General features: G+C 35.8%; 2 protein-coding genes across 2 annotated transcripts; one reads left to right on the top strand and one right to left on the bottom strand.

The window, feature by feature from the left end:
• The first annotated feature begins 1,143 nt into the window (after positions 1–1,143).
• On the top strand, positions 1,144–12,708 carry LOC104895371 (gamma aminobutyrate transaminase 1, mitochondrial). The gene is made up of 19 exons (XM_010681852.4): positions 1,144–1,316; positions 2,923–3,032; positions 3,502–3,586; positions 3,705–3,777; positions 4,191–4,288; positions 5,884–5,976; positions 6,564–6,637; positions 6,718–6,756; positions 6,835–6,923; positions 7,013–7,089; positions 7,216–7,290; positions 9,952–9,999; positions 10,159–10,242; positions 10,336–10,423; positions 10,527–10,605; positions 11,532–11,622; positions 11,737–11,815; positions 12,226–12,341; positions 12,445–12,708. Exons 1-19 carry the CDS (start codon positions 1,278–1,280, stop codon positions 12,517–12,519), a joined length of 1,512 nt encoding a protein of 503 aa, XP_010680154.2. The 5' UTR covers positions 1,144–1,277; the 3' UTR covers positions 12,520–12,708.
• Positions 12,709–14,279: 1,571 nt separating this feature from the next.
• LOC104895370 (hypothetical protein) lies at positions 14,280–14,818 on the bottom strand. The gene is made up of 2 exons (XM_010681851.4): positions 14,631–14,818; positions 14,280–14,520 (listed from the first exon to the last, which is right to left on the bottom strand). The coding sequence occupies exons 1-2, from the start codon at positions 14,727–14,729 to the stop codon at positions 14,398–14,400; spliced, it is 222 nt and encodes a 73-aa protein (XP_010680153.1). The 5' UTR covers positions 14,730–14,818; the 3' UTR covers positions 14,280–14,397.
• Between the last annotated feature and the right edge of the window lie 2,378 nt (positions 14,819–17,196).

Below are 17,196 nucleotides of genomic sequence, written 5' to 3'. Positions count from 1 at the left end.
TAATACTATAAATAAGATCTTATAATGTATTGCATAATAATGAATTACAAAGTAATAATATAATAGTAATAAGTGAAAGTATTGGGTCAAACCGTCTGACTTATTGTTTACTGTCAGACGAGCTGAGCCCAATACATCTTCTCTCATTGATATAACACCTTTTCTTCCATCAGTAGTGCGCTCGAAGTTTAGCAACCCTTTGTCCATCGTCCTGCACAAAAGATCGATGGAAGTTACCTAGATTTTGGCCAAAGTAAACTGCAAAAAGACCCAGAATAAACATATATAAAATCTGTAAAAAAAAACCCAAAAGATTAAAAAAAATCAAAGCAAACCAACCTCATAAAAACTCAAATAAAAGCCAAAAATAATTCACACTCTCCAGGTCTGGGAGTGATACGAAAGAACGAAATATCGCGACAAACACCAACGTAAATCGACGAGATACAACCACGAAATTCCGATGAATTTGATTTCCGGAAGCAATGATTGAGATGAAAGGGAAATGATATCAAATGCAGTGCTACTTCTAGAAGGACCTGGATCTAATAAAGAAGAAAAAAAATCAGCTAAGAGGAATGAAGAAGAAGGAGAAAGTGAGAGAAAGCAGAGGTTAGTGTTTTGTTTTTCAGTTGGACTTTGTTTTGTTTCAGTTGGACTTTGTTTACTTTCAGTTGGAATTTGTTTCGTAATATGTATACCAACTGAAACAAATAGTGGACCAACTGAAATAAAAAATGGACCAACTGAAAGAAATAATGGGCCAACTGAAAGAAATAATGGACTAACTGAAAAAAAATTAAGATTAACTGAAAAAAATGAAGACTACCTGAAAAAAAATGAAGACTACCTGAAAAAAAATTAAGACTAACTGAAAAAAAATTAGAACCACCTGAAAGTCGTCCGACCAAAGATTATGGTCGGACGAGTCCGACACAATACGTTCTCTAGTAATAATATATTTTATAAAAGATAAAATCTTGTAAATCAAATCAAATTAGATCGGATCAAATAAAAAAAAATAAGTTCAGATCAGAAAATTTAAGGTCAACTAAACATAGCCTAAGCCATCCATAAGTGGCATATTCAGCTAATAATATCGCCTTCCTAGTCAATCACATCACATATTCACATGCCCCATTAAAATTGGATTTTTGTAGTATACTATTCTTCTTCAAATATCTTTTTCTTTCTCTTGATTCTTGAATATCCTATTTAGTTCTTCCTTTCCTCGGTAACTTTCTCTTTCATTCTCTCTCTCAAATTAAACCGTGAAAATGAGACATTTGATTCAATCCACTCTCAAAGCAATCAAGGTCTTCTAATTACACTTTTTTTTTTCTCTTGTTGTTGTTTGTCGTTAAAAATTTCTCTTTTACTATTTCATCGTTTGTTATGAATCGTCGCTGAATTTAATGATTTTTAATGATTGTAATTTTGGGTTTCGATCAATTTTCTGATTTTGTTATTTTGTAAGCAAATATTTGTTCTTATATATAGTTATATGTGATACATTCGCTTTAATATTGTAGTTTTTGCATGATCTTATGTTCTGCATTTTTCTCCGCTTTTAGTGGAGTTATAGGATTTTGGTTCTGTGTTTATTGTAATTAGGAGATGACATATTTGTTAGAATATGCTGTTTAATTAACCCTTGATTTTTTTGCTTTGAAATGCATGGTGAAAGATTTCCACCATTGTTATTAGACCATGGAAGTGGTCAGTGGAGGGTACTTTTCATTTTTGACATATGTGGAATTTGTTGTTCTTGAAGGTGGAGTTTTGATGTCATTAATTTGTGGGTATTTGAAATTTGTGAAATTTTGTGGTTCTTAGGTTGAGATTTTGATGTCACTTGTTTTTTAAATTTTGTGAAAATTCATGTCCTAGGGTGCCAAATTCGTGAGTCAGTAAGTTATATATGTATGAGCTCAAGTTCTAAGAGTACTAGGTAAGCTCTTGAAGATAGTAGCCCTGTTCTAGCTTAAGTATGGCCATCTTATTGGTTAACAACAATGTCAAAGACTCATTCCTAATAGAATAAGGTCAGCGCCATGAGTCAAGATTTTATCTCGAGTGGTCGTCCAAATTGATCCTTCACTAGCTGTCGTTGAAACTTGACACTTAAGAGTTGATCAAGAGTCAACACCTCCTGCTTACTAAACGGGTGCTCTAACAACTGAGCTACGAAAGCTTGATCTAATAGACCTTTATGTGTCATTTTCAAGAAAAAAATACTCATATGTTGGAAATAAATAATGCAGTACTAATAGACATTTGAAGGTTGTGTTGCTTTGGGGTGCATATGGAACGGAGACTTGTATAACCTCTATCAGTTCATCCTTAGTTTCAAAAAAAGTTCTTTTAGTTCACTTTTCCATGTATGATTAAGACAGTCTCTTGTGGGATCGTTTCCAGCTGAAGATCCAATTGTTGCTTGAAATGTACTGGAAAACATATCTACATAAAAGTTTGTTTTTTTTTGGTCCAAAAAACTTAAACTGGGTTGAGATTACGAAATAGAGTAGAAGCATTTCAAATATAATGTTGAGTTGATTTCAACTTTGGACTTTCAGAGCCAAATGATTTTGGCTGGAACAAAAATGGGCATGTGTAGGTCATAAAATTGTTTATTCTACATATGATCATTAGTGTTTGAGTTTTGGGTTTTAAACATTCAAAGCTCCCTCATATGAGTCATGAGTTATTTGTGATCAGCCTTTAGGGGAGGGTTACTTCATTGATTGGATCAGGTGAAAACTAATATCCCCGACCCCTAGGCCTATATTTATCTAGCATGCAAGACAACATATCAGTTTATAGTTTATACTTTCTATGGATGTAACTAAAGTTTCTTCTGTTGGTCATTTTGTGTACCTGAAATACTTGTCGCTATTTTTTTCTGGAATGTTTAATCTACAGTCAGGTTCAAATGTGAAAAATGCTGCCATTCCTGGCCCCCGGGCCTCATACCTGGTCAGATATATGAGTAGTGATGCATCACTGGACTCAACTACAGAAAGCAATAAAAGGTATGTGTATCCAACTGATTTTTATTTATAAGAGCATAGGATGTGACTTTCTCTTCCTCAAAATGACTATTTGACTGAAATTCGTCTGAAACTAAATACAACCAAGCTAAGCCTTTTCCCACTTGTGCATCAGCTGCTTGGATATATGAACCCTATTGTTGCCATCTTACTCAGCCAAGAGCAATAACCTCCCAAAGCTCCAGATGAAAGAGCGCTTTTTTCATACATTCCACTTTACTTTCATCTGGCTTCCTTGATCCTACTGAAAATGCACATCTCCTTCTGTTCACACCCTTAAAGGATACCTTTGACTTGGTTGTCCAAATTATCTTAGGCACATCCGGCGTTTTCTTCTCTACGGATTGTACTGTCACCTGTATCCTGATCTCTTTTTTTCTGATCCCAACTTTTTAGGAATTACATATAATAATTAATAAACATGATTCTATATATTATTTTGTGGTTTTAGTTACAAAGGGCATGGTATGCTGGCACCTTTCACAGCTGGCTGGCAAACGACCGATACACATCCATTGGTGATAGATAAATCTGAGGTATATCTTTTTCGTACTTCTATTTACCATATCATAACATCTAGATATATTAAGAGGACAGGTTAGCTTTCTCTGAGATATATAATTAATACCCTGTTTATTCAATTATTTTTCCCAGGGTTGCTATGTGTACGACATTCAGGGAAATAAGTATCTTGATTCTCTTGCTGGCCTGTGGTCCACAGCCTTAGGTACTGACCTTGACGAAAACAACTTAAGACTCTTACTGTTTGCTCTGACATATACTTCTGTTCTTCACCTTTTCTTATCTATTATGGAACTTTGTGATCTTTAAATTAGTAATATGCAATTTACTGCTTTCTCTGATGCAATGGACTGGTTTATATGAGAAGCCAATCATCCCGTTTGTTTAATATCTTAGACATAATTACTCATATGTCAAAGAGAGACAAGCATAGTTTTAAAGTCATTTCTTGATTATTATGCTAGTGCGAATGCTAGTATGAGGTATGACATAGAATAGCTAGATTATTGATGAATTTGTAATGTCTTGATTTAGATGTTCATGTATATACATATGTGTATTCTTTGTTTTTGCTGCAACTTGCAAGCTATGACCATACGCCTGGATTGAAACATGCAGGAGGTAATGAATCTCGACTTATTGATGCTGCAACTACACAGTTGAAAAAATTGCCATTCTACCATTCTTTCTGGAATCGAACTACCAAAGTTTCTTTGGTAAGTGCTATATATAGAGCTTGTCACATTCAGATTTGGACCTCAATTTTTCTTCTTCTTTTGTTATACAGAGCATGCTTTGGTAGTTATTTTGAGTTAAAGGACTTCATGCTGTAGCATATATTTTTGCAAAGCATTTATTTAGGCCTTGTTCTTTTGGACTTGAGTGCAATTCAATTAAGCTCATTTATTAGTTTCCTTTCACAGTTTCAGTTTAGTTCAATTTAGCTAATTTCAGTCCAATAGAACAGGGCCTTAGTATATCAAGTAAAAGTTTACTGAAGGTAAATTATCAAGGTTTGATATTGAGGATGTAGGAAATGTAACTCAGAGCTGAATGTAATGCTGCTAAAATGAATCTTAATGCTCCAAGAAAATAGTTATAGACTATAGAGAGTTCAGGGATCGAATCTTGACTGAGGTCTTTATAGTACATATGAACCTTACTACCATATGGGAAGACTCACAAGACGCATATACTTCCTAGTCCTGGAAGCTAAGTAGGTGGATGTGTTTTAATGAATGAGGAGGACATAATTCCTGATATATAGGGTTATTGACTGTTTACTGAAGAGTAAGTGATCCATTCTGATTTTCTCCAGTTCCTTTTTGTCGTCTATATTGAAAAATTAGTCAATGAATCTAGTTTGTGAATCATTTGGTCCAAGCCTGTAACAACATATAGTTTTCGAGGCTCCAGCTGTGTCTAACTCAGAAGTTTGTGGAACCTTACCAGGCCTTATAATATTACACGTTGAAAATTTTACATCTTCTATCATATAGTTTATGTTAAAAGGACTAAGCAATCATGGTGCATGTGGAAGTCAGCTCAGCTCCAACACAATTGTCAAGCTAGCAAGAGCTCACTTTAGCTTGATGGAGCAAATATTAGCTGTAAATCCAATTTTGAAAAAGAATAGAACTTTTTATCAAGTTCAGAAGAGTTTAATCTTTTTTATATCCGGAATTAAATTGGGTCCAAATAGCATAACTATAATTTGGAAAGGGGGGGGAGGGGGTGTAGGGGGATCCCAACCTGCAAGGGATCCTACAGTGATACATCAGAGTTCTACCTTGAAGGTTCCCACTACAATGCCAAGTGGGTGACTGGGGTTGATGAGAATCAAACCCCTCAACCATAGTTTGGGAGGTGGGACTTCTGTTAATGAATCCGGGCTCAAGCATTTTCTCCTATTGGTAATTGTCTTTATTTTTATTTCTCTTAAAGGATTTGATTAGATTTTCTAAAGTTTGTCACTTTCAATTGAGTGGAAATATGGAGTTAAGCTCCCTAGTCTATACCTTTTAACTGACTTGTCTTTGATGCTGCTGTGTACTGTACCTTTTGTTCGGTTGCATTCCATGTATGAAGTTTTTGTTTTTATTTTATACCAAATAGATTCAAAGGCCTTTGGTTCAAAGTTTCAACATTAGGATCTTCATGTTAATTGTCTTATTAGCTAAAGGCTGCAGTCCCAGCATCTGTTGCATGTGTCTGAATTCTGCATCTGCTTGATATCTGTTTTTAATTACCGGATATTTCGAAAGTATGTTTGGAGGAGGCTCTTATATTAGTTCATCAATCAATTCCACAGGATCTTGCTGAGGAGCTTTTACAAATGTTTACAGCAAGAAAAATGGCGAAAGCTTTCTTTGTAAATAGTGGATCAGAAGCTAATGATACTCAGGTAAGTTACATGCAGGAATATGTGTAATAATATGAACTAATGTCAGGTCTTTGAGAAGCTAGAAGGGAAAGAGTTTGGATGTTTTCAGTGCATATATTGAAAGCAAGCTATCAATGTTCTAAATTAGCATTTGGAGTCAATTCAATGAATCTTTCAATAGAATAATCCACTGAGAATAGGGTTGCACCTGAGTCCATTTCTGTACAAAATGTAAATGAGTTGTAACTTCTAAAAGCAGTCAAACATGGTTGCAACAACACACCTAAGTGACTCGACTTACTGCACTGCGATCATATGGGGGTAATTATGAAAGAGATTTTAGAATGAGCATCTCAGTGACCAAGGACCCTTACTGACAAGACATCCTTACTTTGAATTCATTTGGACTATTTATAAAAACATTGGACATGAAGGGAATTTGATGATATAGTCTCTAGAGTATAAGAGGATGCTATGTCGCATATTTTGTCTTTTTGAGAGAGCTATGTTGCATACTAGCATCTATCTTATTCTGTTCTTTGTGTTGCAATCAAAACTATGTTTTGGCTTAATTTTGATGGGGGGTTTCGAAATTTGTTTACATGCAGGTGAAGCTGGTTTGGTACTACAACAATGCCCTTGGAAGACCAAATAAGAAAAAATTTATTGCTCGATCAAAATCGTAATGTTCCATCTTATGGTATGTTTGCCTCATTTACATGTTGATGGAATTGACGTTTACCCGTGTCTGATATTTGACAGATACCATGGTTCCACTCTCATAGCTGCTAGCTTATCAGGGTAAGATCTAGGTTGCACATTGCATTGTTGCTGTGCTCATGAATGCTGTGCTACCCACTCACATGCTATTGTGAACAGGCTTCCTGCCTTGCATCAACAATTTGATTTGCCAGCTCCTTTTGTGTTGCATACTGATTGTCCTCATTATTGGCGTTATCATCTCCCAGGTTGCATTGACTTTTTGACATTTGTGACTGATTTTTGCTTTGTTTTTAATTTCTTCTTGAACTTATATATAGTGCACATTTTGTAATAGGTGAAACGGAGGAGGATTTTGCTACCAGGTTGGCAAATAATCTAGAAAATCTTATTCTCAAAGAGGGCCCAGAGACGGTATTAAGATGCTATGTTTTATATCTTTCTTGATTTACATAAAAGTATATTTCAATGATTTGATCTTCAAGCTGAAGCCTTCCACAACGAAATTTCATCTGACATATTGTGGTTTTCCCTTTCTAGATTGCTGCATTTATTGCTGAGCCTGTCATGGGAGCAGGAGGTGTCATACCTCCCCCAGCGACGTATTTTGACAAGGTTTGGCACTGATTTCTTGGTATTCAGCTGTTCTTTCTAAATACATATCGAGTTTGATTTATAATGCCAACCATTCTTCAGTGATAGTGCTAATCCTTTCCTTCATTGCATGCAATCCTTTTTCACATTTGGTGATTTCTCCGTAACCAACAAATTTAACTGTCAAAGTGATTAAATTGGAAGCTGGAAGTAGTATTGATGAAAGATAAAGTTATATGGTAGGCAGTGGGCTATGTTAGCGGCTTAGTGCATGGACCTTTTACACTTGAGGCATGGCTCCGGGGTTCTTTGATTGGACATGGTTTGCATTTATCTGCAAAGACCAGCATGACCACAAGCCACAGCACATACACAACGGGGAACACAGGTCAGTACGGTTAAAATATTAAGGGAAAACACACTTAAGTTGGGACGTGGGCCAGCCCAGCTCGTGAGCTCGGCACACTATAATTCTCGGTAGTGACACTGTAATTGGTGTAGATCTCTCAGTTAACCCTCTCTGCCATGTAGTCTTAAATTTCAAACATTTTTTTGGCCAAAAGCAACCACAACACTTTGGCTCCCTCCACCCCTTTTATTCCCCTTTCTATTCCCTCGTCCCACTCTTTTCTCTTTGTTCCTCTAGTCACCCTCTCCCGTTCTCCTTTTTCCCCTTTTGATCTCCCCCTTCCTATCTCTTTATTCTCTCTCTCTGTCAATCTTTCTTCTCCCACCTTTCTCTCTCCTCACTTCTCTTCCCCCTTCTCTCTATGACCTTTCAGATACAATTTCTCACTGGCCTTTGCTAGAGCCTGGATGTCCGTCTTTTCCCTTCTTAAGAATTGCGAAGAGGATTGCAAACTTGTAAGGAGAGTGCTGTTGTGGACTGTACAAGATGTTGATCCAAGGGTACAACATTCTTATGATATATTTTGTATGCACGTTGGGGACAGAGAAGGTGATCAAGGGAGTATGTGGCTGGGGAAGTTCTGTGGCCCTCTCACCCAGTACCAACTACAAGGCAAGGGACAGCACAGCAGTGGCTTTTTTTTTTGGGTTAAACAAGTCTTCTATAAAGAAGTGGATAGAGTTAATGTTGCGTCAGTGAAAATGTCAGGTCATGAGATGTTAAATCTATAGGGTTATGTTAGCAGGTTATTAGGTGGATGTACCTTGGAAGTTGGACCTGGGCAGTGGCGTATCTAGGAATTGACCCACGTGGGTTCGAAATCATTCAAAGAAAAAAAAAAATCAAAACAGATTAGTTAAATTGCAATACACTAGTCCAAATTTTAAACTACAACCAAAAATTACATTTAAAAAGTAGTAAAATCATTTATGACTTATTATAATTTGTTTATCATCCATTCTTTAAATGTTAAAATTATTCCATGCAATATCTAGTATTTAACACTAACCCACCTTCTCATCTTTCAATCACTTTTTGAAAATAATCCCAACTTTGTATTATTCAGGAACTTCAAGTTTTAGAGGGCTTTCTCAAAATAATTCATGCCCTTACTTTTCTTGCACTCTTTAACCATTTTGGATATGTTCTATATTAAACAATAAAGGAGGAATAACACATTTCTAACTGTTATAACTTATAAGAAGAGCATAAGAAATGTAGAAGTTACTTATAGCACTTAGAAATATTACTTATATCACTTAGAAATATTAAGTTTCAAAAAATAAAGAGTCCAAATTATTTAATAAGATAACACTCAATCTTTTTGGAATTTCTCATAACAATTTAAAGTCAATTATTTTCAAATGATAGGTAAAAATTGAGATTGTTTAGATAGATTTTCACAAAATAAAATGAACAAAATGAGAATCATATATTCCATAAGACTTTAAAGGGAAAAAAAAAAAGTTGAACTCACATAAAAAAACGAAACAGAAAAAAAAGGAAAGCAATATGAGGCAGGAGCCTGCAAGTAAAACAAGAAAAGAGAGATAAGAAAGAGGAGAAGCAAAACGCTCTTCAAGTCTTCATAGGAATCGATCCCGCTTCCAACATTTGGGGAAAACTTCATCTGGTTCAGCTGACCACTAAGCCAAATGTTTTCAATCAAGCAAATAGCGCGCGGAAGATTAATATACAATTTAATTTTTCGTTTTTTTCGTCAGTTTTCTCTTTTTTCCAGGATTTTACGTGGGTTCAGTTGAACCCACTGAACCCACGCTAGATCCGCCCCTGGACCTGGGTTTTGGTATATATATGTTCGGAACAGAAATAATAGCATGGTGATAGTAAAGATAACAAATCCGTGACATTAATATCAGGAAAGCTACATGATCTGCTAACTGAGTGATTTCTGCTATCATGTATCTCCTGCAATGGTCATCCCTCCAATGCCAAGGCTTCGACGCACCATAAAATTTTGTTCTCTGATACTTGTATCTTCAAATTTCATTTCCAGTATCGACTTATTGTTTACCATGTCATGTACTCATGTATGTTTTTATCGTTGCTAATTGCGCCTAATTTGAGTGAGGATCTTATGAATTGGGTATTCAGATTGGTATGACAATTTGCTTGTTAGCAATATCAGATACTTGGTATGACAATTTGTCTCCTATATCTATGTGATGTCCAAGCATCTTAATAATTTGATTCTCTCACTTCATTTTAGACGTCCTTACATAATTTTTACCATGTCATCCCACTTGGCGCAGGTTCAAGCCGTAGTGAAGAAATATGACATTCTCTTTATTGCAGACGAGGTATGTTATATATGTTTCCTTATTCATCCCTCTCCCTCTTTGACTCCACATCTCAACAAAGCTTTTATAGGATGAGGAAGTGATTATTGCTGCTGTTTGTTTCTCTACTTTCATTCATGCCAAGGTCCTTTTCCCCTCTTCCTCTTTTGTCTTATGTAGGTTATCTGTGCATTTGGAAGACTCGGACACATGTTTGGATCTGACAAATACAATATCAAACCAGACCTTGTCTCCATGGCCAAGGTACAGCCATGTTCTTCAAAATCTGAGCCATTTTTTTTTTTTTTTTTTTTTTTTGCATTCTAGGTGCTTAGTGTCGATGCATTGTTTTTACAGGCTCTGTCTTCAGCTTACATGCCCATTGGAGCCATTCTTGTAAGCCCTGAAATTTCTGAAGTTATACATTCTCAAAGCAACAAACTTGGTATGGTTTAATCACAAATAGTACTGCAATTTTGCGAAAAACAATTAAAGATACTTGATACTTTATCAAGAGTCACTAAGGCATTTTAATAAATATTTTTCAGGTTCCTTTTCTCATGGATTTACATATTCTGGGCACCCGGTAGCATGTGCTGTTGCACTTGAATCATTGAAGTTGTACAAGTATGATCCTCTTGGATCCTTGCTTCTGTAGAAAATTTCATTTGTCCATACTTCTAAGTTACTCCCTTCTCTTTTTCATCTTTTCTCGTTCTTTTCTTGGAAATGATGGGTGAGGGGGGCTCGGGACTGGATCAGTGTTTGCTAATTGCTTAACAAGCAGCTTTGGTAACATGGGTAACTTAATTATAAGATTTCTCGTGCTCATTGCTGAAGGACTCTTTTCCCATCATAGAGAGGTCTTGGGAGCAGGATCCGTGCCAGAATTTGTAAGGGATTGCCTTATTAATTGGCATCTTTCAGTTGATCTTCTGCTTAAACAAGAACAGTCCAATCTGTATTTCAACAATATTCCATCTTTACGTAAAGGATATGTGCATTGTGGCTCTTGTGGGAGCTCATTTGAAAGGGCCATACTTTGTGAGGGTTCCTTTTCAACCCGGCATCTCTTTTCCTACTCTCTGTTTAGCTTTTTTCATTCCATTGGCAAAACAAGGACATTTGGATCGACACCATAACTAAATAGAGGAAACAAGGTCAATATTATTACTCAAAAGATCTATTTGGTATGTAACATTAAATGAAGCATGCTAGACTTGTATGCTTTATTGGCTTAGCACTACATGTCTAAATGCTGCCCTCTTCTCTCTTTCGCTAGGCAAGTTTAGAAAGAATCACTTTCTGATGCTGTTAAGTGTTAACTCTTTGATCGAAGCTCGCAGATTGATTTTTGTTCTAGTTTCTCAGTTATGGAATAACCATGGATCTGATGTATGTTTTGGCATTCATGTGTCAGAGTCTGGAGCTATTGGTTTATAAGCATTCATGTGTCAGAGTCTGGAGCTATTGGTGTATAGATTGCATACTCTGATTACAGATTGTTATGACTGTCTCAAATTGGTAAAAGCTGATGTCATCTCTGTTTTTAGGGAAAGAAATATTGTTGAGCGAGTACAGAAGCTTACACCAAGATTTCAAGATGGATTGAGAACATATGCAGACAGTCCTATCATTGGGGAGGTATGTTTTCTACTGGTTTCCGGCCCCTCCCCCAGGTTTCTTTATTTGCCTATTGTCCGTTGTTGCTGCTTGCAAGCATTTCAAACAATGCTGTCTAATTTTTTTGTTCTTCAGATAAGGGGAACTGGCTTGATTATTGGAACTGAATTCACGGACAACAAGTCGCCAAACGATCCATTTCCTCCTGAATGGGGCAAGTTTCTGTTTATTCTCTACAGTTGTTGATTACTTTTAATTTGCTAACTGTGGTTATACTTGTCATGATGTATTCCCTGTCAGGAATATGTATTATCTTTTGGCCTCATCTTTGACTATTTTTTTTTTTGCTTTACAAGATCAAACCTTGATTATATCAATAAAATCATATTAATGAATGATATCCCTACTACGAAGCATTCACATACGTATCTAGCAATATAATTTCAGTGTAATTTAAGGGTATTTAATATTCTAACTTAGATCAAGGCAAAATCATCTAATTTAGCCAACCTGGAGTCTTTGTTCTTGGAGTCTTTATTCTTGGAGTCTTTATTCTTGTTGCGTAATCAAGTTTACTCCAATCTATTTTATTACCACATATTCCTTAACATCTGGAAAATACAGGAGTTGGTGCATATTTTGGGGCACAATGTCAGAAGAATGGAATGTTAGTTCGTGTAGCCGGTGACAACATTATGATATGCCCTCCACTCGTGATTTCTGAGGAAGAAATTGATGAGGTAAATTTTATGTTCGATTTCCTTTTCTAATAAGAACCTAATTGATTAATTAGCAATATAATAGTTGCGACGTCATGATCTTATTTTCGGGTTCATCTATCAGCTAATTAGCAAATATGGGAAAGCACTGAAGGCTACTGAGGAGAGAGTGATGGAGCTGAAAGCACAGAAGCAGTAAAGATTCTTAATTGGTTGATGATAATGGTGAAAATGAATTTCTTCCAATATGATTCTTAACTCTTTGTACATGAAGAAGGTGGCTTCGGATGCCATGGCTTTGGGTGGCATAATAGCCACTGTAAGAACAGTACTATATCTTGCTATTTATCAAAAGGGAAACAAAATAAAATGATCATTTTTCTTTTTTCATTATTGTGCAATGCACCTCTGTTTTGGAGTATGGACGTAAAAATTCAAATATAGAATTTTGCGATGTCCCAAGAAAGTTGTCACACTTCTAACCAATATGGCACGACTTGTGTAAAATGATGATCCGATCTTTTTTAAGAGATATGGAGTAAAATCATGTCTCTAAGTGATTGTTTGGTTGAAAACAAACAATAATATTTTCAAGGCATATCCAATCTTTATCTATACTAATATATTAAAAGGCGTTCTTAAACAAGGAACGGTGTCACGTGTGCTCTCCCTTACGGTGTTCTAATCAATGCAATCCACGATATACAAAAAATTGGAAAATGCATTGTAGAAGATTTGATCCCGTGACTTCACGTTTATATACTAAATCTTGACCACTAAACCAATTCATATTTAATGTTATCATTACAACGTAAAATATTTGTAAATGAAAAATATAATTACCCAGGACGTAGTCCGGGCCTAAAAACTAGTTTATAGGCTATAAATTGTAATTAAATCATGCATATTAGCTTGCTTTCCCTTATCTTGGAGTATGTCAAAGAATTTTAGCCTACGTGATCAACCAATGCCTACTTGAGTTTTCGCTTAATAAGGGAAGTACATCAAACGACAGTTTTGTAATGAAAAGTACATAATACTATGCTATAGAAATGGTTGAATAATATATAATCTACAAACCTGTAATTCTCGCTATGTGAAAATTCTGATTTATATCTTTCTTTCGTTCCATAATTCATGCAACACTTATTATTTTAAGGTCAAACTTTATAAACCTTGACCACAAATTTTCACCACTATAAAGGAAAGACTAAATTTTATAGAACCTTATTAGATTTATTCCAGTGTGCATTTTTTAAATATCAAATCTTCAGAAATTTTATTATTGCATGATTGAATTCAACTGTCAAAGTGTATTAAATGACTATTAAAATACAAGTGTTGCAAGAATAACGGAACAAAAGAAACCCCCCTTCCCCAATTAGTAGATGGTGGACTCGTGTATACCATTCTAATGGTAGACATAGGCTAAACCGCAATCGAAAAAACATAGCGAAATCAATGAACATCAACTATTCTCCAATGAACGTTAAGTGTACCGCGAAACCAATGAACATCAACTGTTCTCCAATGAACATCGATAAGATATTTCCTGTTATGTTTATCTTTTTTTTCTTGTTGTTCATTGTTGATTCAGATGTTCATTGAGTCTTGTGTTGTTCTTTTGTTCTACTTTTATCTTCATGTTGCTTAGTTTGTTCATTGAGAATGTTCTTTTGTTTTATTCTATTGTAATGCGAAACGACGTCGTATGAAATGGTGCGCACCATTCTCATGATAGACTCGTGTCTACCATCTAATTTGCGACCCCCCAAAATGAATCTATGACATAAGAATTAAGATGCTTTCTTTGTAAGAGTTGAACAAGTATACAAACAGTTGTAATTGTGGAATGTGTATAATCGGACTATTGAGAGATTAATTCACACAAGCCTCCATTATAATGCAGTGTAAATGCACCACTCAAGAAAAAACAACCATATTAGAAAACCCAAAAAAAAAAACAAAGGTTATACTTGTTGATGCTGGTTGATGTAAACAAGTCGATGCACATCTAATAGTTTGATATCGAATGCACGAGAGATTTAATACATCTAAAAATGGTGGTAACAATGCTCTAAGTTTTAGTATTAGATTTCTTGTTAGCTTTTTTGCGGGCACGACGTTCTTTGGAGCTCAAAGAGTACTTAAAAACCATGTCATCTTCATCTTCTTTTTCATCAAGTTCTCTGAAAGATTTCTAAATCCCACAAAACATATTCATCATATTAATAATTTCTCTTTAACAAATTGAAGTATAAGAAAACTAATATAAAGAAAACAAGAGAGAGGAATAATGGAAAATGATACCTCACGAATTTCAGCAAAGCTAACAGCATAAAATGTAGCTGCAGCAACTGCTACTATGCCCACTACTGGCACCATTATCTGCATTCCTATTCCTTCCATTTTCTTTCTCACACACACAATCTACAATCTACAATCTACCTTTGTGTGGTGCTTATTGTTTTCAGCTCAACTATATGTTTATTTTGTCTTATCATCATATTCATAGCCCCATCTTCTTTTTATGGTATTTTTGTAAATAACGAAGTACATAGTTTTATTTTCATAAAAAGAAATTTTTTTTTACTACCTCCGTTTTTTTTTTATTGCTACATTATTATGCACAACAATGCAGGTAAAATTGTAAGCAATGTCATTTTCAAGCTTTTCGAAGTTTATCCATTTAATGTAAAATTATGGAGGAAAAAAATGAAAAAGTAGTATTTTTGGATGAAAAAAGAGAAAAATAAATATAATAGTAATACTTTATAGCGAGTCACTTTTCGAAGATGGTGGAGGAAGCTAGCCTCTATGCTAAAAGCGTGTTTGGGCCGTCTGCTAGTGGTTGTGGCTCGCCTTCAGCGTGGTCCCCTCCTTTGACGGGTCTAAAGGTAAATTTTGATGCACACGTGAGTCCGAATGGCGAAGTTGGTGTCGGTGCGGTGGTCCGTGAGCCTATGGGGACAATAAAGCTGATGGGAGTGAAGCGAATGGAGGGGCGGTTGGATGCTTCCGTGGCCGAGGCTATGGCAGCCTTGTATGCTGTTGAGTTGGTGCAGCGTTTTGGGTATGATGGCATTATGGTGGAAGGAGATGCTTTGCTGGTGATTAATGCTTTGAAGAGGAAACAGGAGGGGTGTTCCCCCCTTTTTCGCATCTTTGGTGATATTCTTAAGTAGTGTGTGAATTTTACTGCTTTTTCTTTCTCCCATGTTAGACGAGCGGGTAATACTGTCGTCCATTTGTTAGCTCGTTGGGATTGTGCTCGTAACTCTGAACTTGTTTGGTTTGACTTTTTTCCGCAAAGTCTTTTATCTTTTGCGGAACTTGATTTAATTTAATTCTACGAGCTTTTCCCCTCGAAAAAAAAAACACCCATATAAATTTAGTTTATAAATATATATTTAAATAGAAAAAAAAGATTTTTTTTGAATAAAATAAATTCAGGTCCAAGAGGACCAAGACTGGACCGGACCAGAATTTTTCCGGACCAGTCCTGATCCAAAAAAATCCAGATTTCGGTCTTTCGGTGCGATGCGATCCGATCCTACTCCTCTACCGATGTACACCCCTAACCATGTGACAACCAAGTAAAGTTGAGCTTATTTTTAGAGTTTACAAATTGGAAATTATATTAAAATTATGGCCCAAACTTGAGATTTATTATTATTCAACTTTCCTCTTCAATATTACAAATTAACATATTAAACAAGATATACCAATTAAAGTCACATTTCTTGTCGCGATCGATATGCTGATTACATTTCTAATTAATTTCAAATTTATGAAATTGCACCATTTTTTATTAACTAATTAGTTATTAGGCCCGGGCTATGCCCCGGATAAAAAAAAATTTCATTTATTAATATAATACTTTGTGATAATAACACTAAATACAACTTAGCCTAGTGGTTAAGACTTTAATTAGTATATGCATGTAATTAAGGTCTTGGGATCAAACCCTATACTCAATGCTCAGGTGGTTGCCACAAGTTTCCTGCAGCTCGTGAATGACTACAACACATACTCGATGCGTGTGTATGCTCCGGTACTCCCACAACAAGGTCTGTCAAGATCAGCTACAAGCTAGAAGAAACCGCATATTGGAGTAATAAAAATTAATGTTGATGCACACATTCTGGCTGGGGAGTATGTAAGTTTGGGTGTTGTCCTGAGAGATGACGCTAGGATGGTTGTAATGATGGCAACCAAAAAAATGGTTGGCAGCAGCGATTCGACTATGGCTGAAGCAGAAGCTGTGAGATATGGTCTCCAAGTGGCTCGACGAGCAGGGTATGAAATGGTGTGGGTGGAAAGTGATGCGCTAACTGTGGTGCGCTCGGTCTTTAGTGAAGCGGAGGGTTTAGCCCCCATTTACCTGATCTATGAAGATATTCGAACTCTTTCAAGGTCTTTTAACTCTTTTCTTTTCTCTCATGTTAAGAGGGCTGGGAATTCTATAGCCCATTTAGTGGCAAGGTGGGATACAAGAAATAGTTCTGAACTAATTTGTATGGTTCCAATCCCCCAAAGTATCATTACTTTGGCGGAACTTGATTTGCAATAAAAATCCCGGTCTAATTTCCCCTAAAAAAAAATACCTCACTTCTAATTTAAATTTTGAATTGAATTTTATTCAAAAGATGTATTTGAATTCAAAATGAAAAAGATTCCTTAACCCATCACATAACATCTCGAAGTTGATGAATATTTATTATGTGAAAGTATTGGGTCAGACTGTCTGACCCAATATTTTCCGTCGGACGACCTTACAAAACCTCTTAAATTTTAACAGTCTCCTTCCGTTTCTGATGTTTCGGAAGATCTTTACTGACTGCAACATCACTAAGCTTCCTTTCACGGCCACTCC

The sequence above is a fragment of the Beta vulgaris genome, chromosome 6 (assembly GCF_026745355.1).
Source record: "Beta vulgaris subsp. vulgaris cultivar EL10 chromosome 6, EL10.2, whole genome shotgun sequence".
Lineage (NCBI taxonomy): Eukaryota > Viridiplantae > Streptophyta > Magnoliopsida > Caryophyllales > Amaranthaceae > Beta > Beta vulgaris.
This window is presented reverse-complemented; position numbering and strand designations above follow the sequence as displayed.

Excerpts from the sequence above, each read along its gene's own strand:
- LOC104895371 (XM_010681852.4), top strand. The coding sequence starts at position 1,278 with ATGAGACATTTGATTCAATCCACTCTCAAAGCAATCAAG. Across the intron at positions 3,587-3,704 it reads TGGTGATAGATAAATCTGAG|GGTTGCTATGTGTACGACAT; the intron begins GTATATCTTTTT and ends TATTTTTCCCAG. Across the intron at positions 4,289-5,883 it reads GAACTACCAAAGTTTCTTTG|GATCTTGCTGAGGAGCTTTT; the intron begins GTAAGTGCTATA and ends TCAATTCCACAG.
- LOC104895370 (XM_010681851.4), bottom strand. The coding sequence starts at position 14,729 with ATGGAAGGAATAGGAATGCAGATAATGGTGCCAGTAGTGGGCATAGTA. Across the intron at positions 14,521-14,630 it reads GCTTTGCTGAAATTCGTGAG|AAATCTTTCAGAGAACTTGA; the intron begins GTATCATTTTCC and ends TGTGGGATTTAG.